We start from the raw sequence: 24,963 nt of genomic DNA on the forward strand, positions 1-24,963 counted from the left end.
CGTCGATGACGAGGGTGACTGCCTCAGTGACGACTCCGGCAGCCTGGCGGATGACCTGGATGATGACGACCTGGACCTTATCCGAGAGAACGCGGAAACGTCAGCGCCCGTGAAAAGCAGAGGTCGGTTGAAGAAGCGCGACTCAGACTCTGAAGATGGCGCAGAGCTCTTCGCCGGCGACGAGGACTTCGCAGAGAAGGGAGACGTGTGGTTGGAGGGTGACAGCCAGATGCACTACGGAGATCCTGCCGCTGGCATCTCTTCGGAGTCCATGGCGCTTGTAGAGTCACTTTTCGGGGACTTACGCAGAGTGTTCGTGATGCTTGGGCATTCTGTGGGCAGCGCTGAGGATATGGATGCTCTGGAGACGAGGTCCGCAGCCGACGAGGGTACCAGTAAGATGCTGGCTGACCCAGCAGAGTTGGCGAAGGAGTTTCTCTTGGAGTCTGATGTGCAGATCAGATCGAAGGACATGCCTGAGCGATACCAGAGGCGGTTCGCACACAGAAACCTGGAGATGACCTCAGCGTCTATGCAACAGGAAGCTCAGTGGATCAGTAGAAGGTTGCAGGAAGCTATGCCTGAAATCTTCGATCAAGAATTAGTACGCCAACGCTACGAGGCCGCTTTTGGCGACGTCGTTACATATCTTCCTGAAAACAAGAGTGTCGCTCAAGATGTGCAGGAAAAAGTACTACTCGTACTGGACCTTATCCTCAAGCAGTTCTTAGAGGTGCCTGTCATCGTGATGCATAAGGGTCACCTTCTGATGCCCCCACTCACAGAAGACAGCATCTGGAAGACTTACGAGCTGGATGCTGAGTGGCACCGATTACACGACTCTTACTCGCACATCTGCCAGCAGCTACGAGCGCTACGCCCGAATATTGGGCTGTCTGAGACCTTCGGTAGGCTTGCCGTATCTACTCACAGTACTTACTATTCCCAGACACTGAGGAGGATGTCGACGACGTTAGAGTGGTTCTGCAGTATGACCAGCTGCTGAACCAACCTCAAGACCAGGCTGCAGTCACTGCCACTGGGCGCAAGAAAAGGCGGGCCCCTAGCAACGTGAACGTCATCGCTGCCGCTGACCGTTGCAATGTGCACGAGGCCTGGCAGCCTTACCTCCTCTCTCCCGAGTGCTTCGAGGCCAACCTGGAAGTGGCCCTGCGGCCATCCAGCCGGTTTGACGGACATATGCCCCATTACGCACCTGACGCACCGCAGCTGCCGGGTAGGAATATGGAGGCAGTACAGGGCTGGTGTCGTCAGTTCATTACAGGTCCTTTTGACACGGAAGCTCGTGTCTTCGACGCTATGATCATAAGTGAGGCACGCCGATTGGCAGTGCGCCCACGAGTCCGACAGTCGCTACGATCTCACTTCCGTGACATCTGTTGCGTCTCGTTTACCACGACGACGAAGGGAGAGGCAACCATAGATCCCTCCAAGGATACATGGCAGGCGATGCGAGTGTTTAGGAAGTCACTGAGGTCCCTTCTTCATCCTACTTTGCCTCAGTGGGACACTCCGGCACAGGAGTCGACGTCAGACGTAGCGTACCGACGTCAGATCCTGGACTTCGAGAGGGAGCTGCACAAGGCGAAGGAACTCTACCTGTGGATGCAGCATTGTGAGGAGAAGGGCTACGGCTCTATCACTGTTCACCCTTGTGATGCCAGCAGCCCTCCTCCTTGGCACCCACCACAGGTGGAATTGGCGGAGTACAAGAACCGCATCCAGTCGCTGTCCACGAAGGACAAGGCAACCGTGGCTGATGAGCAAAGTCTCAGTGACCGTGAAGACGCGCGTGAGGTCGCTCGCCTCACGGATCTGATTGTCTCATTCTACTGCGTGCCGGGACCCGGCTGGGGAGATGCGCAAACGATGATTGTGAAGCGGCTGCTCGAGAAGGAGATGCTGCCAGTGTTCCGACGAGAGGCCAAGGCGTTGCTTCTGAAGAAGGCAGTGTTACACGTCACGAAGCTCTGTCATCGCGAGCTGCATTGGCGTATGAACGTGGCTCCGTACGCCCGAATCGACGGATCCATGTTCCGCCAACTCGATAGTGAGGACGAGGAGGACTCGGGCTCAGAGGACTTCACCGACGATGAGGAAAGTGAGGACGTAGAGCGAGTGCAATCGCCCAAGGTCTGCGTGATGGTTCCTGAAACGGAAACCAACCGTATCCACGTCGTCCTCATCGACCGTAAAGGTGTCATGCAGACGTCGTTCGAGCTGGACTACTTGCTGCCGGCAAGTCGTTGGCTGGACCCCAACGCTGAGCCCCGTGGTCCTCAAGCATACGCCAAGGACGCTAGCTCCATGCGCTCGGAGCGCCAGCAGGATGTCAACGACCTTAAACACTCACAACTGGACATGAATCGACTAGTCAAATTCATGAAGAATCCGCGCACGCACCCCGACGTCGTGGCAGTGATGTGCTCGGAGTACCACAAGACTGTCGAAGTCTTCGAGTCGGCCGTCGTGGCTAGGGCGAGAATAAAACAGAAGAAGTTTCAGTTCGACGTGGTGTGGAGTCTGAGCGACGTTCCCAAGCTAAGTGTAAACAGCCAGATGTTCTCCACGGAGGAAAAAGGCAACTACACTGTGGAGCAGCTCTACGCTATCGCGGTGGCGAGACACCTGCAGTGGCCACTGGAGACGATCCTGTCCCTGTGGGACTCGAATCCGCAACGAAATCGGCTGGTTGACCTCCCTCTGCACCCACTTCAGTCTGCCGTCCCAAGGGACAAGCTTGCAGAGGAGATGTGCCACGTAGTGGTGTCCATGGTGGCCCGTACTGGAGTCGACCTCGCCAGCCTGCGGCAGGCTCAGTTCAAGCAGGTCCTGCTCCAGTTCGTGCCTGGGCTAGGGCCGAGGAAGGCGCAGGAGCTGCTCTCGAAGGTGGCCTATCATTATGTCACTCAACGAAAAAGTCTTCTGCTGGGCAACGCTGAGGACGCTGACGAAAACGTCGCATGTTTGGGCGAAAACGTTTTCTTCAACGCCGCGTCGAGTTTCATCATCAACGGAGGCGAGGATGAGCCTCTGATCGACCGTTGCCGGATCCACCCCATCGAAAGCGCGGCCGTCGCCTCGAAGATGTGCCGAGACGCCTGCGATCCTGATAGTAGCGATCCTATCCGTGACATCCTGGAGAACAGCGAGCCTCTGGACGACTTGGACCTGGACGCCTACGCCCGCATACTCCAGGAGCGAGGCAGTCCTCGCATGTTGCCGTACCTGCAGTTCGTTAAGTCCGAGCTACAGTCCCCCTTCCGCAGGACACGCTGGTCGTGGCGACCGCAGTCCCAGCACATGGTCTTTGCGGACTGCCTTGGTGAAGCCCTAGAATCCTTCGACAAGTGCGCTGAGTCGTACATCAAGGTGAAGAGCGCGTACGAGAGGAGTATGACTGCCTCACTCATGCCGCACTTCTTTCCAGTGAAGGTGGCGGACTACTACGACGCACTACGAGACTTCCCACTGAGCCGCGACCGCGAGCCAGACCTGCCTGAGGGCGTCGTCCTGCCCTGCCGTCTTGTGGAAGTCAGCCCGCCCTACCTGATGTCAGAGACCTTCATGTGCGACCCTACGTTGGGCAGGACGAGTGAGGGTCGCACTGCCTCTGTGCCCGAGTTCAAGGCGAACATCTCCACCGCTCGAACTCGGGAGGAGTTCAACCTCTCATGTCTCCGACCACATGTCGCGTCGGCGGCGGAGATGTCAGCATTATGGGCCTTCGACGTAACATACGCGTCGAGGGCGGCGATCCGAGCGCTTCAGGTCTCGTCAGAGATGGCCGCAAGCAAACGGCATCGCGTGGTAAACCACCCAGCTTTTTGCCGGATGGTCCTGCCGAAGGCAATCGAGTCTCTCAGAAGCCCCGACCTTGATGTGGGATGCACATGGTTTTGCGCTGACTCCAAAGCAAAACTCTGCATCCTCATCAAAACGAATAATGATCCCTTCACGTACAAGCTCGTGCAGATACGTGAGGATCGGTATGAGACTGGTGGCGTCGGACGGGAGCTCTGGCTCGGAGACGATCCCACGGTGTACAAATCGCTTGACGAAATCTTAGAAGCCTACTCGAGCTGTCTTCTGACGAATCTGGACGAACTCAAACGGTGAGATTGAGGGATTTGGTCACACAGACACAAGAACTTCGTTGCCTGCGTGACTCCTCCCGCGCTAGCAGACAGTCTGGTAGAACAGCAGAAGCAGCAATGTGCGATGGTGAGCTCCTCGTCAGCCCGGATTCTCTGGGGGCTCTGTCTGGACTCCAGCCACCCACCAGAGAGCATGCGCGTAAGGGCGGTCCTGGTCTGCGTTCCACCCCAGTCCCCAGAAGACCTGGCGCACCGGCCGAAGGTATATCAAGACTCCATCTATATCGGCTTTGATTGCTTTCAGATGTGGACCCAGCGGGAAGCGTTGTGCAAGAACCTGATTAACTGGTGGAAGGAAAAAGGCTTTAGGAATCGTAGCCGCTACAAAGAAGAAAGTCACCGATCGCAGCAAGCGGACATGCGGAACCGAAGGCACCATTCTAGAGGAGATAGGTGATGGAGTGATATGTGTAACTGGCTAAACTCTCGTTGGGGTTTGACAGCTGCGTGCGTAGCGACCAATCCTTAATTGTTGTTATTAATTGACTCAGACTTGCTCATGCCACCGAGGTGAGAGGCGGTAGACTTCAACACAGCACCGACGCGAAGATCGATACGGAGCCGACAAAGGAGAAACATGACGGTCGATACCAGCAGATTCTCGATGAGGGCGTCGTTGGCCAAGAACTCGAGATTGACAGTCACAAAACCAAGCGGAAAAAGACACAGTCAGACCGGAATTTGATCATGTCAGGGCTACGAGGGAATCTTGTCTGCTCCACGCTGAAGGAACCTGAGATCTTGGCCCTTTGCGACGCAATGGAGTACTTCGTATTCATTTTGGGCGATGTTGTCTGTCAGCAGGGAAGTCTTGGATCCTATTTCTTTATCATTGACTCGGGAAAGTTTGAAGTCTCTATCAACGGCAAGGCGATAAACTGTATGAAGAAGGGCAAGGCGTTTGGTGAGATCGCTCTCATTCACAACACGCCTCGTAGCGCCACCGTAAAGGCTCTCACGAAGGGGGGAGTGTGGGGCGTGCAACGGACAACCTTTCGGAATATCTTGAAGCAGCTGAGCAGCAAGTGAGTGGCGGGCTGAAACGGAACTCAGAAACTTCGCAGAGAACCGGCAGTTTCTGGAGAGCATCCGGCTATTTGAGATGCTCACGGACAGTCAGAAGTCAATGATAACCAACGCTCTGGTTCTAGAGACCTTTAAGGCCAACGTGAATATCATCACAGAGGGAGAAGCAGGCGACCAACTCTACATTATTAAAGAAGGAGAGACGCGCGTGTCCATCGATGGCAAACTCGTTAGAGAGTTGAAGAAGGGTGACTACTTTGGAGAGCGCGCTCTGCTCTACGATGAGCCGCGATCAGCATCCATCACCAGCATTGGCCATGTTTCTTGTCTCTGCATAGGCAGGGACCTACTTCGCACTGTTTTAGGCAGCCTTCAACACGTGCTTTTTCGCAACATGGAAGTCATCGCTTTGCAGAATAGTCCTGTGTTTTCCCAATTCACATCCGACCAGATGGATTCGCTGCTGAAGGCGACGGTTATCAAGGACTTCCCAGAGAACTATACCATCGTCGACCGCGAGTTGCGCGGGAGGGGAGTCCGGTGCTTCATAGTGCTGGAGGGTAGCGTGCTCGTCTCGCTGGAGGGCCGATTGGTAGGGCGGCGCGAGCGGGGCATGCCGTTCGGAGGAGAGTACGTTCTCAGCCCCCACAAGCCGTTCATGCATCGTGTAGACTCTATTTCGGCCTGCAAGCTCGCGCTGTTGACCCAAGGAGCGCTGGCAGCGTGCTTGGGTAGCAGCGACGTAGATGAGACCTTTGAGTTCAACCGGAAGATCCAACTCATTCGGAAGATGTACATCTTTCGGTACCTGAGTCAGATGCAAATCTACTCGTTCGTGAAGGCATTCAAGGAGGCCTCCTACCGGAAGGATGATGTCATCATCACCGAAGGAGAGGTGGGTAGCCGATTCTTTATCATTCGGGGTGGTGAAGTTATTGTTCTGAAGAACGGTCAGAAGCTCCGAACGATGGGTAAGAATGACTACTTTGGCGAACGAGCCCTGCTCTACGACGAACCCCGCACCGCTACGATCGTGGCCGTGGCGGCATCGACGGATTTGTGGGTAGTGGACAAGGAGGTGTTTCTGTCAATCATGCGAGGACCTATGCTATCGCATCTGGAGGAGCGTATCAGGCTGCAGGATACGCGCATAGTGTTCTCCGACCTGGACACTGTACGCGTTGCAGGGCGTGGCACCTTTGGGACGGTGAAGCTTGTCCGCCACAGACCTACTGGCTCGCGCTACGCACTGAAGTGTGTGAAGAAGGAGATGGTCATCAAACTTCGACAGCAAAACCAGATCAGTCGTGAAAGAGAGCTTATGTCTGAAAACGACCATCCATTTATCGTTAGGCTGGTACGCACATTCAAGGATGAGAAGTTCATTTACTTCCTCACGGAACTCGCGACGGGAGGGGAGCTCTACGACGCCATGCGCGTGCTCGAGATCCTCGATAGGCCCAAGGCTCAATTCTACACAGGTTCCATCTTGCTTGCGATCGAGTATCTCCACGAGAGGAACATCGCCTTCCGCGATCTGAAACCTGAGAACGTGCTGCTAGATTGTCAGGGATTCATTAAGCTGATCGACTTTGGATGCGCCAAGAAGATATATGATAGGTCTTACACACTCGTTGGAACGCCACAGTACATGGCTCCGGAGGTGGTGCTGGGCAAGGGGTATACGCAAGCCGCTGATATTTGGTCACTGGGCATCATGATGTATGAGTTTCTCTGTGGACCCTTACCCTTCGACTCCTCCGATGACGACGACATGGGCATCTTCAAAAGCATCCTCACGGCCAAAATCACATTCCCATCGTTCGTCCAAGACGAGGCTGGCGTTCAGCTGATCAAGGGGCTGCTATGTCGTCTCCCTGAGTTCCGTATGGGATGCAGTCTGGGGGGAGCCAAAGACATCAAGAGTCACGCGTTCTTTTCAGGCTTCGACTGGGACGCACTGCTTGGCAGGCAGCTGGAGCCGCCTCTGGTGCCTGTGCAGGAGGTCTACGCCGACGACCAGGAGAACTACCAGAGCGAGTCCGAGCATGAAGAGGATGAGAGCATCGAAGCAGTGGAAGGCGACGAGCCCATCGACGAGAATTGGGTCGATGCGTTTTAGTGATTCGTGCTCCAAGACTTATTTCCCGAAATCAATCAATGTGGGAAGCCATCGCAGCCAAGTTGCTGTCAAGCTACGTGTCCCCCTACTTCGATGGGCTGGCAGACACAAACAACATCAATGTTGGAATACTCAAAGGCCACCTCGAACTTTCGAATCTCATATGCAAGCGTGAGCTAGCCCAGGTGCTAGGCTTGCCTGCAGAGATGGTGTTTGGGAAAGTTGACCGGCTAACACTGCACGTGGGGACGTGAGGGCTTCCATACAGATCAACTGGCATCTTTGGGTTCGCCGGCAGTATGCGATTCAACTTCGAATAGAGGGTCTACAAGTGATTTGCAGACCGAGATCGTCGGCTGAGGAATCCGTAGCGGAGACCCTTGTTAGGGCTCGGATCGCTAAAGACATGCGAGTCCAGTTCAGAGAGAAAAAGCTGGCGGAGCGGGAGGCGGACTCGAACCAGACAGGCTGGGCCCTGTCCCTTGCCAATCGTTTCATGATGGATACCCAGCTCGACGTGTCAGATGTTACTTTCGTTTACCTGGATGACTCGTCAGGGTTACTCATCGGAGCCCACTTTGAGTCTCTGGAGATCAAGTCCACAGACGAACGATGGAGACCGAAAGATGAAGCTGAGACATCTACGCAGCAATTATTTAAACTCCTCTGTAGTGAGGTGGGGCACCGTAACTTCCCTTACCCAGGATTTGTCTATCTTTGCTGGCCGACATCCAGAAGGTCCTGGCGCCTTCGGGGATATTCTGGCAACGCTGCTGTCTAGCAGCAGCGATCGTGAAAAGGTGACGGAGGACTTGATGTCCTTGTTACTTTCCCAGCTGGATACGAGCCACGAGACGTTACGTATCGCGAAAGGGCTGGGAACCGCCAACACTCCGGAGAAGGTGATGATAGGCCACGACAACTGCTGGGTGGTGCCCGTTCTTCTGCCGCTGACGGTATCCTTGCAAGTCAACTTTGACGCTGTAAAGGCCTACTACACCATGCATGTCGATTTTCAAACGCAATACTCGGGATTGAATCTATCCGACTTCCAATTCAAGCAGCTGGTGCTGCTCTATCGGGAGAGTGAGCGAGCCAAAACGTAGGAACGAAGGGTTCATGTGAGACAGATCTGAGCAGGCACTGCTGCTTCGGAAGGCATATCTCGTCAACCTGACTCCAGAAGGCATTGCCGCCACCCAGGACGAGTTTTCCACTCTCTTCGCTAAGCGTCTGCGCTCCGAATTGGATCCTGAGAATGAGCCGCTGCTGTCCACGGAGGAGGCTCGACTCCGCGCCCTGCTAGATGTCGTGGGCGTTAGAAACCTTGCGTTGTGGCAGTACCGCGTCCGGCAAGCACTCGAGAAGGTTGCGCGTCGCCAGCAGCCGGAACAAAGAGGGTGGTTCACGTGGCTACCATCCGCGCAGAACTCGGCCTCACTGACACCAGCGGAACTAGACTTCGTCTACGACGAGGCTCTGAAGGAGGTGGACTTCGTTGAACACGTTTCGGAGGGACCCAAACGTGTGGACCTCTCGTTTTCGCTGGAGAGCTTCGCAGTGTTCATTTTAGAGGAAGGATCTTACACGGCCCCTCCCTCCTGGCTGCAGGCATCCGATGCATGCAGAGGGCGCCGCTTAAGCTACAGCGTTCCCACGTCGGCTGGCGTATCACGCGTAGCCACTGAGGAGTCTCCTCCTGGTTCTGCCGCGCCGACGGTGGCGACAACGCTGGACGTTGCAGCTCTCACCCGCACACCTTCGTTGCGGCTTCCGCGGTTCGGAAAGCCTATCATCGGCTTCACGGTTACCGGCACTCACAGCCAGGTTGTGTTCCGGGTAGGCCGAACCAAAGGACTTCAGGAGGACTGGTCGTTCAGGGCTCAAATGGAGACTCTTGAGTTAACCCTGCTAAACGAGCCACTAGTGCAATTACAGCCAGGCACGGCCAACATCTCCGTCACTTCAGATGCTCTGGCGTCAAACGAAACTCGGTTTAGTGTGGCCCTGACACTTCCACCTCTCACGTGCAAGATCACCGAGGACGTCATGATGACGCTAGCGGATCTCATCCCGCCAGCCCCCAAAAACCCGGCCTCCCCAACTGCCCTTTTCAGTGTGATGTCCAGTATGAGCGCATTCCAGTCGCTCGACGCCTCGCAGTTTTTCACACTCGAGGACACTGACGCGGACACGGACCAGCGTGTTGCGGAGGAGGCCGCCTTACGTGTAGACGCTCTGGAGAACACGCTGTTCTACGAGGACTTGCAGGAGCGGGCGGTGAAACTTCTCCGCAATCACGAGTCCAAGGCGTACATCTACCTCAACGTGGACCTTTCGGGGCCTGTGGTGGACGTCCGCCTAAGGGACGGGTCGGCCACGAAGATATCACTTGGCGTGTGTCGCCTTACGACAAGCCCGAATGCCTGTCTAGATGACATGGACTTTGCGGTGGAGCTGAGCCAGACCTCGGTGCAGATCATCCCTCGCAACCTACCGCCGCTCGCCGTTATAGAGCCCATCAGCATGACACTCAACGGCCGTTGTGCGCCCGGCGTCTCTTTGAATCTCCGCTGGAGCATCAAGGAACTCAGAGCCTCATTGTCGCCTGCCGCCATCACTGCTCTGCGAGGTGTGCCTCGCATCTTTGCGCCCTGGTCCTCGGAGCAGACGCGGCCAGGTCCCGACGCCAAGGACCCCCAGTACCTCGCTGGCCTCACGGGCCCAGTCTCCCAAACTAACGCAGTCAGCGCCGAGTTCTCCATTCAAAATTTGGAAGTCTGCCTGTATGACGACGCCCTCGTGGAGCATGTGCAGTTCAAAATGTACGGCCTGAAGTGCGACGTGGCAAAGCACAATGACGGTTCTCTACAGGTCTCGCTACACGAAGATCGCTGGCTGCTGATCAATCCTGCCATGGAAACTGTGCTGGTCGTCTCCCTACACAATACCGACCCCACCTTCACCCACCCCGGGAGCGTGTATCGTCACTTCCAATCGCAGTTTGCCTCTCATGAGAGCTTGCCAGAGGAGGATGAGTTCTTCGAGGCGCAGGAGTACATCGAGGACTCCCTTCGAGTGAACGTGACTCACACACCTGCAACTCGAGGAGCAGTCCAACAGTGAGTATTGAGAATTCCGTTAACGCAGCACGGAGGTACTCGTCGTCTTCTCACCAGTGGAGGTGTTCTGGGATCTGGCAGTCGTCGAAGACTGCGTGGCATTAGGTCATGCTTTGCGAGTTGCGCTCGTAGACGCAGCCCCGCTGGAAATTGAGGAAGTCGTCACCATGGCGCAAGCTCCTTTGGTAGACTCGCCAGAATTGGCTATGGGTCTAGATGCAAACAAGCCACTTCCCCCCCTCGAAGCTGAGGAGCTGCCTGAGGAATGCCTTCTCAGCCTCTCTGTGCAGTTCACCTCCCTCTGCATGAGCTTCTGGTCAGAAGACACGGCTCGGTTGCGTATGACGGTGCAGGACCTGTCAGTCCGAGCTCGACAATTCACCACTGGCGAAATGCTCTGCAACATTAACGTCGACTGGTTTTCTGTCCACCACCACGGGCGGTGCATAGTTTCACCTCGGCAGGCCTCGTCGAAGTCCTTCGTTCATTTCGACGTGAAAGTCTACTCGACCGCCCATAGCTATCTTTCCAGCGCGGTCCGAGGGTCGTTCTCCCAAGTGGTGTGGATCTACTCGCACGCCGACACGATGTCCATTCTGACTTACCTCCAGGACGGCTTCCTAGACGCCTTCGTGGTGTCCGGATACCAGCAAGCGCGGAATATCGCTCAGCTCACGCCTAAGTACATTCTCTACGAGATCACAGTTGCGTCACCCTGCTTCGTTCTACCGCGTAAACCGGAGGTTATCCCCCAATGGAGGGCTCTGTACCCCAACAAGAAGCCTGAGCAGGAGACTGCAACGATTTGCGGGTTTGGGTTCGCCACCACCAAGCAAACCGCGCAACCAGAACTTCTGCAGCACCCCTATATGGAGCTCGACCTCGGCACCCTGCAATGCGGCAACGCGATTCGTATGGATGAAGGGACTCTGGTGCCATTTACGTTACTCAACATCAACGGCCTTTCAGTGTCGATTGCAGACACTCGTCTGTTGAACGAGGTCGTTATGAGCATGACTGTCGTGGCGCGCGGCGACCTGTACTGTGTGGACTTGATCAGCACGGAGTGGCAGTTGAGCCTTCCGAGGGAGTCGGTGACAATGCTGCTGAACGTAATCAACGAGAATTTCACAGGAGCCAACTACGATCCCAGCGCCAACCAACGCACCACAGGTCCGCTTCCCGACCCGGAATTGATCTGCAAAACACCCCCGACGCGCTACTCCGTCAACATGATGGTGCCATCCGTCCGCCTGCTTGCTCTGGCCGATGGGCAACGACCTGTCGGAGAACTGATCATTGACAAGATCGGAATTCTAGTGGATGTCCAAACTCACTACCTCTGTGAGATGCACGTACCCTCCCTCATACAGACACTACGTATGCGTTCACACTGTCGGGCGCTTCCGTCTATGTAGAGGATAAACGGCAGGCCCAAAACCTCTACTCCACCTTCCTCACTTCGCAGGGAGACCACACCGCTGACCGGCCAATGAGTGAGCTTCTGTGCCCCATAACACAGAATCTCCCGTCACACCCACCGAGCTGCAAAGGGAGCTCTACGCCAACATGGTGCTCGTCCCCCCTTGCTTCGGGTGGCTGCCGGACTCGTGTAAGTTTCTGCGCCACTTTCGGGAGGCTCCTGCACCCCGCGGGTCCGCAGTCAGAATATGTCTATGGGGGTCGACGGTTGGAACATTCATTAAACTGGACGTGGTTGAGCCTGTCGTGGGCGTGTTGATGGTCTTCACGCTCGATCTTGTAGATTGGGTGCTCTCGTGCTGGCAGCAATCGACAATGCGCAACTTCCCGAAGCCTCCTCCGTGCTTGAACAGCGTTGACGTACAGATCCGCGACATCCTCCCTGCGGCGGTGCCGTTCATTATGGACGTTAGCATTTTCTCAGGCGTCTTCCGTCTCTATACCTCCAACTCCAATCTCGAGGCACCAGTAATCCAGCTTCATTGCGACTTTGGATTCACCCTCATGATGGATGTTTACGGGCGGTTAGTCTACCATCGCATCGACCTAGAGAACACACGTATATGTCGCCTGGATGTCGTGGCCAGCTCTGGCGAGTGTCGCTCAGCAGTCGTGGTTCCGTCCTCACAAGTGGTACTGTCCGAGTCGGTTAACGTGAAGGGTTGCGGTCACTCCACCACCATCAGTTCGCCGGCGCAGGCCCAAACACAGCCGCGAGGCGAGCCCTGCTCCCTGTCGTCGGCTCCGTCTTCGGATTTGCGACGTGAGCGGTTCCAAACCTCCAACGCTGGGTACGACATGCCAGTAAAGTGGAGCGCCCTGGAGTACTCAACCATGGGCATCGCGGCTCACGACCGACAGAGTAACCTGGTAAACCTGCTCCGCGTATCTCTGGTCATGGACGCCTTCCGTGTCCGCCTCTGCACGGTTGACCTGGGAATCCTGCTGAAGGCGTTGACTACCTTCGCCTCTGACACGCCTTCAGTCAGCGGCGGCCTGACGGCGCCCACCATCGTAACCGTCGACGACGTCGCTGAGCTCCTCACAGCGCAGTCACCCGAATGCTCTTCTACTCCAGGCGTGCCCTCTTCATCGGTTGCCACGCTGCCGGCTGTTGGCGCGAGCTCGGAGCCTGTCGGAAATCCAGATCAGGCACGCCAGGTTGGGCTCAAAGTGCTGCGCTGCTACCGCTTCGACTTTAAGATGCCATCCGTGGTCTTTGTTGTGCTCGACGACGCCGTCACAGTCAACCCTGTGGTCAGGTCGAGGCTCGAGATGAACCGATTTTCTGTTGCCTGGGGACCTCGCACCACGCTGTACGACTTCGACCGAGTCCTCGCTGACGTGGAATACCTCAATAGTAGGTCCAGTGAGTGGGAGCCATGTATGGAGAAGGTGGAGTTCAGCTTCACGCACACTCGACGATCTCCGGATATGAGGCATCTCTTGGTAGTGAAACGGCCAGACGGCAAACCCACGCGTCCTCCTGCGAGGGACGTCACCTTCAGAGCGAGTACTCCGATACTGATCAACATCACTCCATCGTTTGTGAAGCTGGTGTCGTACTTCATTCCGAAGCTATTGGATGACCTACGTCGCCCTCCGACTCCCACGAAGAAGAGCAGGACCCACCTCAAGCCTCGAGGTATTCACCTGCACCTAGCAACGCACGGAGAGTTCTTCAAGCTGAATAAGCGTCCTCTGGACAATGCTCCGACGTTAAGCCCCTCCAAGAGCTCCGGGCGTGTCGATAACTTCACGACGGGTCCCAGCTTCCGAGCTATCAACCTTTCTGGGCTCCGGATTCACATGTTCTCGGTGACTGAGGAGTCGGATTGCAAACATCTCGAGGGCTTCGTCACTCTGCAACCCTCCGGAAACATTCACGATTTGGACTCACTGATGACAGGTGAGGGGCGCCCCAACCACTTAACCATGTGCCTGGTGGTGCCCCCGTTTAATGAGGTAGCGCAGCATCTGGAGGGGCTGGAGGGTGAAGAGTACGAAAAGCGTCGGCTTGAGGTGGAAAGGGCAATGATGGCTAAGCGCCACTCCAGAGTGACGTACGTTGACGCTCCCCCTCCCCTCTTCGAGAATGTGCCAGCTAAAAGCCAAGCGAATATCGTATCACTCGACCGAGTTTCCAGCGCACTGCTGACTCCTCCATTTTCGAAGATGTCAGTGTTGTCCACTGAATCGTCATGCCTGCCTGCCTCGGTGATTGAGGGTTACCACGAAGGCGCCTCCTCCAAGGCGTTGCGGTTTGCCTCTGCTAGAGGGAATGGGGCTGTAATTCATCAGGTCGTCGGGGAGGTCCTCTCCCCGCACCCGACGTACAAGCTGTTCCTCATCAGTAAGTGGGAGTGGGGGATGCCACACAGCCACTGGCGTACGCGTCTTCAATCGATCATTCGTTCCTATTCAGATAATGTTTCTCAACACCGACAACGAACCGATCATGATCCTAGACAAGGGAGGTCGGATGGTGCCCATCGAAACGGTCTCAGAGGTAGTGGATGTGGATCCTCAAAGGTCATTCTATCCGAGGAGCTCCAATACGAATTTCACCGACGAGCAACTCGATCGTGATGTGGAAGGTCCTTTCACGGGATTCCTACCCTCGGGGTACATGTACTCAGTCCCCCAATCGGCATTCGTAGAAGACAACTATGTAAGAATGACCGTGCGCCCAGCTCGGTGGTGTTCCTCCGACATGTGGTTCAGACAGAGTAAGCACGCGGACGTGCCGGACCCCGAAGTTGGATTTTTCGTTGAGCCATACGACACTACCGCAGGCTGGAGCAGTCCTATCTGCACATATATGGAATCCGACTCTCAGCAGTCAGTCACCTCCACGGTGAAATGCGAGTTCCCAGGGTTTGATCGGGATCCGGCCCAGTCCTCTTGCTGTCTCTTAGCGAATGTCTCTGAAAAGAAGAGAAGTCCCCCGTCGGAGGCAATAGTTACGGATTTGACCCTCTATCCGGCACTGACGCTGGTAAACGCTTCTCCGATGCCGCTGGAGTTGGAGGCGCTGTCCCCGAAACAGAATGTCACCGCGAAACCGATGATGACCTCTCCCACAACTTACTGTCTGCCACCTCTCAGCAGCATGATCGCCTTCAACTACGTCCCGCGAGAGGTTCAGGTGCAGAGCGGCAAGAAACGCAACCAAACCAGCGTCCTCGCCACCGTGGAAGCCCATTTACGAGTGCGCCTCCCCCAGCACGTCGTCACCAACTGCGTGTGGTCGCCCATCTTCGTGGTGAAAGCACCGCCCGCAGACGACCAATCCGCCTCCTCCTTCTTCCTTGGCGTCCGCAACCAGCAAAACTATGGGCACGGCGAGTTCACCATGTCAACGCAGGTCCACAGAAACGTGAAGGTGGCTTGTCTTAGCGGAAGCAGCATGGTAAGTCGCAGACGGTAATATGGATGCAGCTAGCGGTGACGATCAGCGCTCCCAAATGGTTTGTTGACCGGACTGGCAAGCAGATTCGGCCTTTCAAGAAGGTGGTGCAGTTCCCACAGTTCGACAACGTATTCGTCCTTGGGCTTCCAGTAACGGACTCCGAGGTGGACTTCCGTATTCCGCTGACGCTAGACAAGACGGCAGGCGCCGTGGACGCCGAACGTCGCGAACCCAAAAGCTTCTCGGCGTCCATCCCAATCCAGGAGGGCTTCCGGGAGTGCCACACTGTTATCCCGCCGGAAACGCTACACAGCTTCTCGCTGCATACGCAGAAGATCCATGAGGGAGACACCGCAGGTCAGAACTGCAAGGTGACCTCGCTCATTCCAAACATCCTGGTTACGAATAGAGTGCCTAACGGTACGATCCTGCTACGGCTCATGGGAGACGCTCAGCTGCCGCCAGGGCTCGTTCCGAACTCATCTGCTGCCCTGCAGTGGACGAGGGCACAGCAATATGCGACCGTAGACAAGGACGGCAACGCCTATTTCAGGAGGTACCCCACATTCCAGTTCACGATCCGAGGCGCCAACTTAACGTGGTCGCAGCCTATTAGCCCCGTACTGCTCATCGGGACTCCAGTGGTTGGGCTCGTGAACCTGGAGACTGGGCTAGCGCGAGCCTTCTTTATAGAGGTCGCCTCGGAAAGGGGCTTGCGATCGTTGACGATTAAGGATCTGGAGTCTCTGCGAGTAAGTCCAGGGCCTGGTCTGGCTCCCGCAGGCACTGCCCAATACAAGAGCGACTCTCTGACCAGCTTCTACCCTTTCATGACGGAACCCGAACCCGATGCCCGGAGCATTCTTCTTCCGACGGCCCCTCCGACAGTTGACAATTCCACATTCATTCCTCGCACGGTGATAGTATCCAACTATTGCTATGGGCTTAGCACTTTCGTACGTACCTTTACTAAAGACCGTGAGGCTGCCAATCCTTGTGGGTTCACCTTCCGCCACCCCAAGTCGCCTTGTGGCGAGTCGGTGCGACTTGACCGGTCAGCTGACTCGTTGTACTTCTGCATCCTGCCCATGACCAGTTCCTATGTCTGCTGGGGGGACCCAGAAGGTCAGCAGGACCGAGGGGTGAGCTTGTAGCCGATTGTTGACGCAGATCGAGTTCCGCATCTGGATCTCGGAGACCGAGTCAGCACCTCGAAACGGCCGGATTGTCTTCCACCGAGTGAATAAGAGCATGGAGAGCACTGATATCAAAGTGGAAGGCGGAAGCATTTACTCAGCGGTGACGGTCAGCCATGAATTCCGTGGTGACATCCACCTCATCTATGTAACACCCAAAGAGCTCAACTTCCAACATGTCCAGATGAGCGGGACGCGTCTGAAAGTCATAGACCGGGGTGTCTCCTTCCTTCGTCGAAAGCCTGTTGGGGAGAGCACTATGTGCCTTCCGTTGCCTGTTACACGCCCGGCTTATTTGGAGGTGATTCGGCAATCGTCGTACAAACTCGATATCTCCATCGTCCAAATCGGAGTGAGCCTGATCTCTGAGAAGCAAAGCCAAGAAGTGGTGTATGTAGAGCTCACGCAACTGGCGGGACACGTTCTTTCGTCTGAGGACATTCAGACGCTGAAATTCAAGCTCTTGGACTTCCAAGCCGACATGCAAAATACCTTCACCAGGTCAGTGCTTCTGTGTAACGCAGGCACTGGGGTTCGACGCGAGAGATTGGATGGTTCTTTGCCGACGGGCCCCCTATCAACTCTGGGGGCGGAAGAACTTGTATTACCAAAACCAAAACAAAGGCCCGACTCCTTGGAACAGCAAGCGCTCGTGCTGACTTGCGAACGCAAGCAACCCACCTCGCGGAACGTGTACATCTCCAGCCTGACGCTGGAGATGGACACGATAGAGCTTGATTTCGACCAGCAAACGCTCTCAAGCCTTACGGAATGGTTCAAAGATGTTTCCCGCGCTAAGGATGTACGTCGCAGCTCCACCTACGTTCTACGAGCTGCAGAGGTCCTGAACGACTGGACTGACGCACCGCTGGATGTTAACTTCCAGCCGCCAGCGGACCAGCTGCTGTTCTACATCGACCGTTTGACTCTGTCGCCGATCGCAGTCAGCACTTGGTGCTCTTTCAACCTTGACCAGCTGCCGATTCTAGGAGACGTGATTCGGATAGGCCTTCAGATTTTGGTGCTCAACAACACTCTCGAGCTCAGAGCGGCACCACTGGAGTTTGAACGGTTCGTGTGGAAGCCTGAGGATCTCGTGGTAGGAACCTTTCCTCAGCTGCTCGAGACCATACGTGACAACTACCAGAAGGAGGTGTTGGCATCTGTAGGCACCCTGCTGGGATACTCGTCGCTCGTGTCGATTCCACAGATGCCTGTAGATTTCCTGCGGGGCACGTTCGGGATGGGACTACAGGCCACAGACACTGTGGTTGAAGGGGTGGGATCTATGTTCTCCAACCTTACCTTCGATTCGAAGTATATCAACCAACGCCAACGAGAGCGTGTGAATCGCGGGAACCAGAGCCTGAAGGACGGTGTCAAATCCGCGGGGTCGGAGGTATCTGAGGGATTGATGTCCTTGATGGACGTGGTCAGGAAACCTGTCAGCGGCGCCAACCGAGACGGTATCAGCGGCTTCTTCAAAGGTCTTGGGAAGGGGGTGGTCGGAACGCTCGTCAAACCGGTTGATAAGTTCGGCCAGGCCATATCGGACGTGGTTTCAGGTCTCAGACACGAACTTCAGGCCATAGGATCGGACGCCAATAAGAACCGGGTGACCAGAAGGCGTCCCCCCCGTATGCTGTGGGGGGACCTAGGAGTGGTACGTCCATACGTCCTCCTCGAAGCACGTATTCGTGAAACTCTAGGGAACAATCGCTACCGGAACCTCGTAACCTACATCCCCCTGCTAAGCTGGGAAAACATGAGGAGCCCGCAGTTTCTCGCTCTCTGCATCTACCCGCGTACGATCTACTTCTTTGACATGTGCAACGGCCTGTCGACGGACACAGGCCAGCAGAAGGCCAACAGGGCGCAACCCGCAAAGCAGACGGAATCGATAATGGTGGTGGCTGGTCAGGTACACACCAACACGCCTTTCTCCGAAAGCAACGATTCGCCTACAACGCTGGAAAAACGGGCCAATGGCCGTGCGAAGGTCTTCTGGAGACTAAAGGTATCCAATATCAAAACGGTCTACGCCCGCAGCAATGGAGTACTGATCGAACTGGAAGAGGACGAGCTGGGTCGAAGCTTTAGGCACGTGCCGGCAGAGGATCCAGCCACCATCCAGGCAGTCATGGCCGCTCTGACTAAGGCACGTGCAACAGCAGCCCAGGTCTCAATACTGAGTGAGACAGGTTGGAGAGTATGAGCGAGAGCAATTAGAGAGTATGACGTTCAAATTCACATGGAGTTATAAAGACCCATTGCTTCCAAAGCCTGCAAGAGTTTGGGTATTCTGCGTGTTCAATGACCGTCATCACCCACCTCTCCTGTGCCCTAGGGCAGTCCAAGATGATCTCTGACATCATGTCCTTTAGCTGAAGCACGCCGGCAGATACATCTTTATTGCTGAGCGTCTCACTGCGTACCAGCCCACACAGTAGGGCCAACGAAAGGCGCTCCTCCTTCTCTGTGCGCTCCTGGGAAAACGCCAGCACCCGACGAACCAACTCTGCACGTTGCTCAGTAGAGAGGTCCAGTGAAATTATGTGATCAGCAGTCTCGTCAAGCTCCCCGTCGTCGTAGTACGCGAAAATCCTGTCTCGGAGCTGCCCTCTGAACTGGGCCGCCGGCATAACCGCGGGGTCATACCCATCCTCAAAGATCTTACCAAACCGCTCGATAAGAAGCGGTTTCTGTCGCTCCTCTAGCCCCAAGGGGGTAACGCGCTCATCAACCAACCACCGTCGGACGGTTGTCAACACATCCATGCCCTCGCGACCGCCCAGGTGGAGGCGGTAGTAGTCCCAAACAATTCCAGGATGCACAACGTCGTCCACAATGGCCTTCGCTAGGAACTTGGAGATTACAAGAGACGCGTCAGGGTCGTCAAGACGTAAATCCTCCACACGGCCTATCAGCCGGGCAAAAGCCACCTCCAAGTCAAGTGTGGTGATCAAGTCCTTCTCCATCAGCAGCGTCAGTGTGTGAGCCGCAATGTCTTTGGTACGGCGGGGCTTCGATATCGCCATGCAAATCAGGATTCGGATGAATTCATGCCGAAAGAGAGGGTTTGTAGCTTCTTGTGTTAGGAACACCTCGGAGAGATCTGCAGCGTCTCGGCCGGTCGCACAGTGGAAGAAGTCGTTGTCTTTGCTGAAAAATTCTTGGCACGCCACCTTGTAGGAGTGCAGTTTGTCTTGCTGGCTGTCTATCATAGGGTTGGCAGCCCTAAGGGCAGGGCTGATCATCTTGAAGAAATCCTCTGGTAGCTTGGACACAAAGGCCTCCGGCAACACCGCGTCACTGCACGCGTCCTCCACAAAGGTGACTAGCCGGTCAGGGACATCCGGAACATCCAGCGCCAGGTCCTCACAGGATTGTACGAGCTTTTCGAAAACCCGCAGCAGCTGGTCCGACCGAATAAGCTTCGCGTCATGCAGCAAAGTCAGAAGAGCTCGCACCTGAACCTGAACTTGATCGCTCTGGTCAAAGCTCATGCGGATTAGCTTCAGAGCGAACATGTCGTGAAAGTGAGGCGAGTCCATCTCTTTGAGACTCTCAAAAACAATCTCATCGTTGCGAGAGACGAAGTACTCTCGGATGAGAGGAGTGATCTTGGTAACAAATTCTTTCAGCCCCATCTGTGCCACACGTGGGAGACGGCTGAGATCTGTGGAGTTTGTAGTGACCATCTCGTGGCGATCGTCAAAGCCGGTGCGTGAGGGGAGTGACCCATCCATAGAGTCGAACATCGGGTCTCGTGAGTCTAGAGCAGACATGGTTATTTACTTATTTGGGAGTATCGTGGCGACAATGATGCATTCACAGCATTCATAAAAAACTACGTTCACTCGCGCAACTTCCTTGCTACGACGTTGGCCCCTTCTTCTTCCCACTCCGCACGCGACACCCATCTCGACGAGTGTGCGTCTCTGATGCCAGGCTCGCAGTAGATCCGGGCGCCTTGCCATACAGCAAACAGCCTTTTCTCCCCTTCGTGACCTGATACCTTTACTATGCCCCGCGCCTGTTCGGGCGCAGTCAGTCGCAGCTCCTTAGCTATCCGCTCTTGTAGTCCAGGGAGAAGAGTGGTGCCTCCAGTCAAGACGATGTTCTCTAGCATGTCTTTTCGGTGGTCCATCGCCACCCCATTGACAGCTTGCCATATGATCTCCGTCAGAGCGGGACACTCACGTTGGACGATACGAGGCTCGAACAGCGGTTCAGCCGCGTAGAATCGCTCCCCATCAAGCTCAATGGTTGACTGCCCAGAGCTTAGAGCCACGCCGTCGGGCAGCTGCCATTCAGCACGCAATGAGGTAGGGTCCTCTTCAACGGGGTTGGGTGACACGAAGCAGAGGTTCTCTTTAATGATTCTGACATACTCGTAATCGTCCCTCGTAGTCAGTTTGTAACCCCGATCACACAACAACTTTTGAAGGTACATCGTCAGTTCGCAGCCACCGAAATCCGACCGCTGCTGAGAATGGCTGTCGTGCCATCCCAGGATGGTCGGGACTGCTTGCGTAACACCTTCGCCGACGTCAACCACTAAGCCCGTGGTTATTCCATGCGAATACAGCGCCAAGTGCCCTTGCACTCCTAGCGAGACTTCGGGCGCATCGTGAGATTCAAAGAACGTCTCTAATAGGTTCTGCTTGTGTACCCTGGATACCCGAGGCGGGACTGTGACAAGAACAGATTGTTGGCTCTGGTCCTCGATCGCCAGCTCCTGCAGGTATATGTGGCTCCAGATGTCCTCCATGTCCAGCCAGTCGTCAACATGGCCGTGGTCCACAGGGTGAGCGAAGGAGATGTGATTTCGGAGTCTCACGGCATCCATTCCCACAAAGGAAGGCTCCCCGGGGTAGAGGTGAGCATAGCGTCTCCGTGGTCGTCCTACCAACGTCGGAAACACACATCTGGGTGTTTCGTCAGTTTCGACACCCGCTTTAATAAAGCCAGATCCGACATCGATTATCACTGTCATACGACTTTTCGCGAATTAGTCACGTCTCTTTTTTTTGGACTTGGACTTCGGTGCTGACTTGCGCTTCGCAGCTTCTTCGGCTTCTGCCTCCCTCACAGCCCGCAGCACCAAAATCTTCTGACCTATTTCACGCAGCAGCGCTCGCTTCTTATTCCCAGTCATGTTTAGTGCCATCCTGGTTACGTCTACTCGGCATCGCCCCTCTTGCAGAACGTCTCGGGAATAGTGTTTGTTCTCCCACACGTGAGGCGCGCCTAATTCTTCCAAGGCCTCTGCAACCTCCTGCGATGTCGGTTCGGCCACAGCGTCTTCGCGTCCTACTCGACGGCCCTCAGGTCGCGATTTAGTGCTGTCGACGTAAGCCGGATACAGCGTCATCCATCGAGATACGTCAGTGTCCACTGGCACCCCGTGTCCGTACACGACAGGCGGCAACTGCGCTAGCATGTCGCCAAACTGTTCATCGTCCATAGAAGGGAACATTAATCCGACTTTATCTTAGTGTATGGCGAAGAAAAGACTACCGAAGCGAAGGTCGCAAAATCCTCCAGCAGTCGACATCAAGCAGTGTATTGGAACGGATGTGGCTACTATGTCGGCGAACCTTATTGGGTCGTGGAGGTCGTTGAACTTTGCACCGTCGTCATTATTCAACCAGACAAAAGCCTGCGCACTAGTGAGACCATGTTGTCCTGATTCTCCAGTACCAGTAACGCCTATCGACACTACAGTAGAATCCCTCACTCCCGTGGATTGCGACGAGCTCCCTGGCCTGTCGGAAGTGGGGGAGCCACCTCCAGCTTGCGACCTGAAAGCTGAGTGCAGATATGTAGAGCACGCTCGACCCCACAAGATGCTGGTGGCCATGTTGGAGGAGCGACAGACGGAGTCCGCACAGGCCGCGGACCTTAAGCGGCAGGGACTTCGGGTCGTCAGCGACGCGGAGCATCTGGGGATGACTCGGCGGATACTGGAGCTGCGCACTGCGAATGGAGTGTTGGAAGAGCGATGCGTTCGGCTTCAGACCGACATGGTGTCAGTATCGGGGCAGGCCAACCGATTACTTCGGGGGTTCGGGTTCAACTCCGAAGTCGACCGTGACGCGGCCATCCAAAGGGAATCACTCGAACGGCTTTTGCAAGAGAGGGAGAGCTTGTTCGCGAAGGTCGCAAGGTTGACGGACGAGAAAGCACAGATGGAGGAGGAGCTTGACAGAGAGGTTAGTCTGCGTCAGCGAGTGGTGGACATGGCTCGTTGTGTGGAGGAGGAACGAATGCAAACGGTCATTGCGCACGAAGAGTGAGACTTTGGAGGAATACTCAAAGGCAGGCTGCTCTTTTACGTGAGAAATTGGGCCACCAGAGGAATCTCGAGAATGGCCTGGTCGCGCCTCCATCCAACGATTTGAACCTTCTCCAGAAATGTGAACGGTTGGAAGAGGAAGCCATCAGCAAAAAACGGACCATAAAAGAGCAAACGTGCTTACTGAATAAGAAAGACAAGATCATCAAGAAGTTGGAGGAACGGCTAAAAAGGCAAACCCAGCAGCTGGAACAGTGAGACTTGCCTGTGGGGGGCATGCAGCCTGAACTGGTCCCTGTTGGAGGTGCAGAAGGAGAATGAGGATCTTCGCGGTTTCGGCATCTGTGTGGGCGAGCTCAGGCGTAAGTGCGCTCAGCTGGAACTGGAGGCTGACCAGCAGAAGTTGAGTTTAGACGAAGCTGCAACTGCAGCAGGTATGGCATACGAATGGAGATGCGCTTTCCAAGGCTTGAGTCAAGAGCTGTCCCTGATTAGATCTCAAACTTCGGCCGACGCCGAAATCTGTATGCCTGAGCCCCTAGCTGACCCTCCCAAAGACCTTAGGCGAGAGGACACACTGGACCTATGGATAGAGGCTGAGGTGGACCTCACCTCTGCCTCTAGCGCCCAGCAGCTGAAGCAGGAGCTTCGAGGTCTGCAAGTCGTGATTCAGGAACTGCAAGCTTGTCTTGAGGAGAAGGAGCTCGAGAACACTCGCATCACCAACGAACTCAGCGAGTTGAGGAGGTCACTTTCCCGACGCACCAGCGAAAGCAGCGAGGTTCTGGTGTTCGAACGGCTCCCTCCGCCCCAGGACGGCTCCCTCGAGGCGAGACTGCGAGTGAGCCACTCTTGGCCAGCTGATACAGCGCGAGATCCAGGAAAAACGAGCCGTCGTTGCCTTCTTGGTAAAAAAATACGCGCTGAGCAAGGAGGAAGTATTCCAAATCCCCCAAACGCGTCCATCGGGCCTGTTCTCCCAACGGGTGACACCTCGTGTCTCTGCCGACGAATGGGAACGACTGTTCTACGAGTTGCAGTTGGAAAATATGAGGCTGAAGCTGGACATGAAGACTATGGCTGAGAGCTTGGCGACGTGACCTACATTGTCGAGTCTACTTCGTCTGCTGCCTGCTCCACAGATTCTTTTTCTTCAAGTATGTCTCGCCGTTTCTTTAGGTGGGATAGTTCTGCGTAACCGGACTCTGCAGCTGCTTACTGAAGCGAAGGCCCGCTATATCCGTGTTCAGGTGACGTTCCTGTATGAAATGGCAACCTTTCCCTCACCGTCAGTTTCAGCTCGTGGTGCTGGTCCTTCACGTCGGCTCCTCCAGCCAACTCCTTTTCCAACCCCCTCAACTCGTCTAACATGGTCTTCTGCTCCTCCTTCTTTCCTGCAAGCTCTTGCTCTGCCTCCTGAATCGCTGTGGTGGCCTCTTCCACAGTCTTAATCCCCTTGGCCGCTTTCATGCCTTCTCGCTCAGCAGCTGCGTTCCATACACGGCCAGAACCCACCTCTAAGTTTCGACGCATGCTCCTTCTTGTGCTTAGTCATGTGCTCGGCCAGACTGGGCGCCCGGTCTGGGCACCCGTCGGCAGGAGGCGGATTCCCAAAAGGCTGCGCAGGAGCCTCGACGAATACGATCGGCGCTTCCAAGCCATCCTGCTTGCCTAGCGTGACCTTGCTGAGGTCGCTTATCTTGGGAAGAACTGACGACTTCTTGTCGTCGGCGAGAAGTCCCTGCTCTTGTAGATCATCAACTGACCCCTCCGCCTCCTCCACTGAAGGCTCTAACGCGTGGATTCCAGCCTCCATCCTGTTGCTTTCAGATTCCAGTTTGGCTATATATGCCTCACCACCTGCTCACTTGCATTATTCTGCACTGTTGCCAAGTCGGCTGCGCTAAGCTGGTTCTTCTTATCCTGCTCTTGTCGCTCCGCTTCCTCAGCCGACAACGGAGCTGCTGTGGTTTGTGCAGCTTGGGCTGGTGTTGGTGCAGCGACTTTGGCGATCGTGGCAGCAACCCCAGCTGTCTGCTTTAAACCCGATCCCAGGCCACTAAAAAAGCCTTCTGAATGCAGTCTCAATGCGTGTGCAGCGCCAACTATTATGAAATGACGCAT

General features: G+C 55.4%; 7 protein-coding genes across 21 annotated transcripts; 3 read left to right on the forward strand and 4 right to left on the reverse strand.

The window, feature by feature from the left end:
• Nucleotides 1-7,326, forward strand: KVP18_000135 (uncharacterized protein; the record flags this gene model as incomplete). Of its 5 annotated transcripts, none has more annotated exons than XM_067950972.1 (3): nt 1-908; nt 950-4,136; nt 4,164-4,575. In XM_067950972.1, coding segments are annotated over 3 exons (4,507 nt in total), but the record flags the coding sequence as incomplete, so codon positions are not given. The 5 variants fall into 5 exon arrangements, with proteins under 5 accessions (XP_067811252.1, XP_067811254.1, XP_067811251.1 ...); XM_067950973.1 differs by lacking the exons at nt 1-908; nt 950-4,136; nt 4,164-4,575 and adding exons at nt 4,678-4,688; nt 4,715-5,203; nt 5,232-7,326; XM_067950974.1 differs by lacking the exon at nt 4,164-4,575 and having other exon boundaries at nt 230-908; nt 950-4,140.
• A 38-nt stretch (nt 7,327-7,364) lies between these two features.
• Nucleotides 7,365-18,753, forward strand: KVP18_000134 (uncharacterized protein; the record flags this gene model as incomplete). Of its 6 annotated transcripts, XM_067950958.1 has the most annotated exons (10): nt 7,365-7,568; nt 7,595-8,002; nt 8,031-8,428; nt 8,457-10,448; nt 10,477-11,792; nt 11,822-11,944; nt 11,971-14,283; nt 14,312-15,342; nt 15,372-16,484; nt 16,513-18,753. In XM_067950958.1, 10 exons carry the CDS (start codon nt 7,365-7,367, stop codon nt 18,751-18,753), a joined length of 11,139 nt encoding a protein of 3,712 aa, XP_067811248.1. The 6 variants fall into 6 exon arrangements, with proteins under 6 accessions (XP_067811248.1, XP_067811250.1, XP_067811247.1 ...); XM_067950955.1 differs by lacking the exons at nt 7,365-7,568; nt 7,595-8,002; nt 11,971-14,283; ... (1 more) ...; nt 15,372-16,484; nt 16,513-18,753 and having other exon boundaries at nt 8,142-8,428; nt 10,477-11,866; XM_067950959.1 differs by lacking the exons at nt 7,365-7,568; nt 7,595-8,002; nt 8,031-8,428; ... (2 more) ...; nt 11,822-11,944; nt 16,513-18,753 and having other exon boundaries at nt 12,018-14,283; nt 15,372-16,496.
• A 10-nt stretch (nt 18,754-18,763) lies between these two features.
• KVP18_000141 (uncharacterized protein) lies at nt 18,764-20,326 on the reverse strand (the record flags this gene model as incomplete). Of its 2 annotated transcripts, XM_067951033.1 has the most annotated exons (2): nt 18,786-18,840; nt 18,870-20,326. In XM_067951033.1, the coding sequence occupies 2 exons, from the start codon at nt 20,324-20,326 to the stop codon at nt 18,786-18,788; spliced, it is 1,512 nt and encodes a 503-aa protein (XP_067811267.1). The 2 variants fall into 2 exon arrangements, with proteins under 2 accessions (XP_067811266.1, XP_067811267.1); XM_067951032.1 differs by having other exon boundaries at nt 18,764-20,326.
• A 68-nt stretch (nt 20,327-20,394) lies between these two features.
• KVP18_000136 (uncharacterized protein) lies at nt 20,395-21,390 on the reverse strand (the record flags this gene model as incomplete). The annotated part of the gene is made up of 1 exon (XM_067950981.1): nt 20,395-21,390. The coding sequence occupies one exon, from the start codon at nt 21,388-21,390 to the stop codon at nt 20,395-20,397; it is 996 nt and encodes a 331-aa protein (XP_067811256.1).
• A 162-nt stretch (nt 21,391-21,552) lies between these two features.
• On the reverse strand, nt 21,553-22,020 carry KVP18_000142 (uncharacterized protein; the record flags this gene model as incomplete). Its single annotated transcript, XM_067951034.1, has 1 exon — nt 21,553-22,020. One exon carries the CDS (start codon nt 22,018-22,020, stop codon nt 21,553-21,555), a length of 468 nt encoding a protein of 155 aa, XP_067811268.1.
• Nucleotides 22,021-22,042: 22 nt separating this feature from the next.
• KVP18_000137 (uncharacterized protein) lies at nt 22,043-23,939 on the forward strand (the record flags this gene model as incomplete). Of its 3 annotated transcripts, XM_067950998.1 has the most annotated exons (4): nt 22,391-22,836; nt 22,863-23,093; nt 23,122-23,680; nt 23,709-23,939. In XM_067950998.1, 4 exons carry the CDS (start codon nt 22,391-22,393, stop codon nt 23,937-23,939), a joined length of 1,467 nt encoding a protein of 488 aa, XP_067811258.1.
• Nucleotide 23,940: 1 nt separating this feature from the next.
• Nucleotides 23,941-24,963, reverse strand: KVP18_000139 (uncharacterized protein; the record flags this gene model as incomplete). 3 transcript variants are annotated; one of them, XM_067951022.1, is made up of 5 exons in its annotated part: nt 23,941-24,029; nt 24,059-24,098; nt 24,127-24,326; nt 24,355-24,681; nt 24,708-24,963. In XM_067951022.1, 5 exons carry the CDS (start codon nt 24,961-24,963, stop codon nt 23,941-23,943), a joined length of 912 nt encoding a protein of 303 aa, XP_067811261.1. The 3 variants fall into 3 exon arrangements, with proteins under 3 accessions (XP_067811261.1, XP_067811262.1, XP_067811263.1); XM_067951023.1 differs by lacking the exons at nt 23,941-24,029; nt 24,355-24,681; nt 24,708-24,963 and having other exon boundaries at nt 24,055-24,309; XM_067951024.1 differs by lacking the exons at nt 23,941-24,029; nt 24,059-24,098; nt 24,708-24,963 and having other exon boundaries at nt 24,320-24,655.

Source organism: the organism of the source record quoted next (assembly GCF_019968955.1).
Source record: "MAG: Porospora cf. gigantea A chromosome Unknown PgA_NODE_235_length_27262_cov_348.366, whole genome shotgun sequence".
In the NCBI taxonomy this organism is placed as follows: Eukaryota; Apicomplexa; class Conoidasida; order Eugregarinorida; family Porosporidae; genus Porospora; species Porospora cf. gigantea A.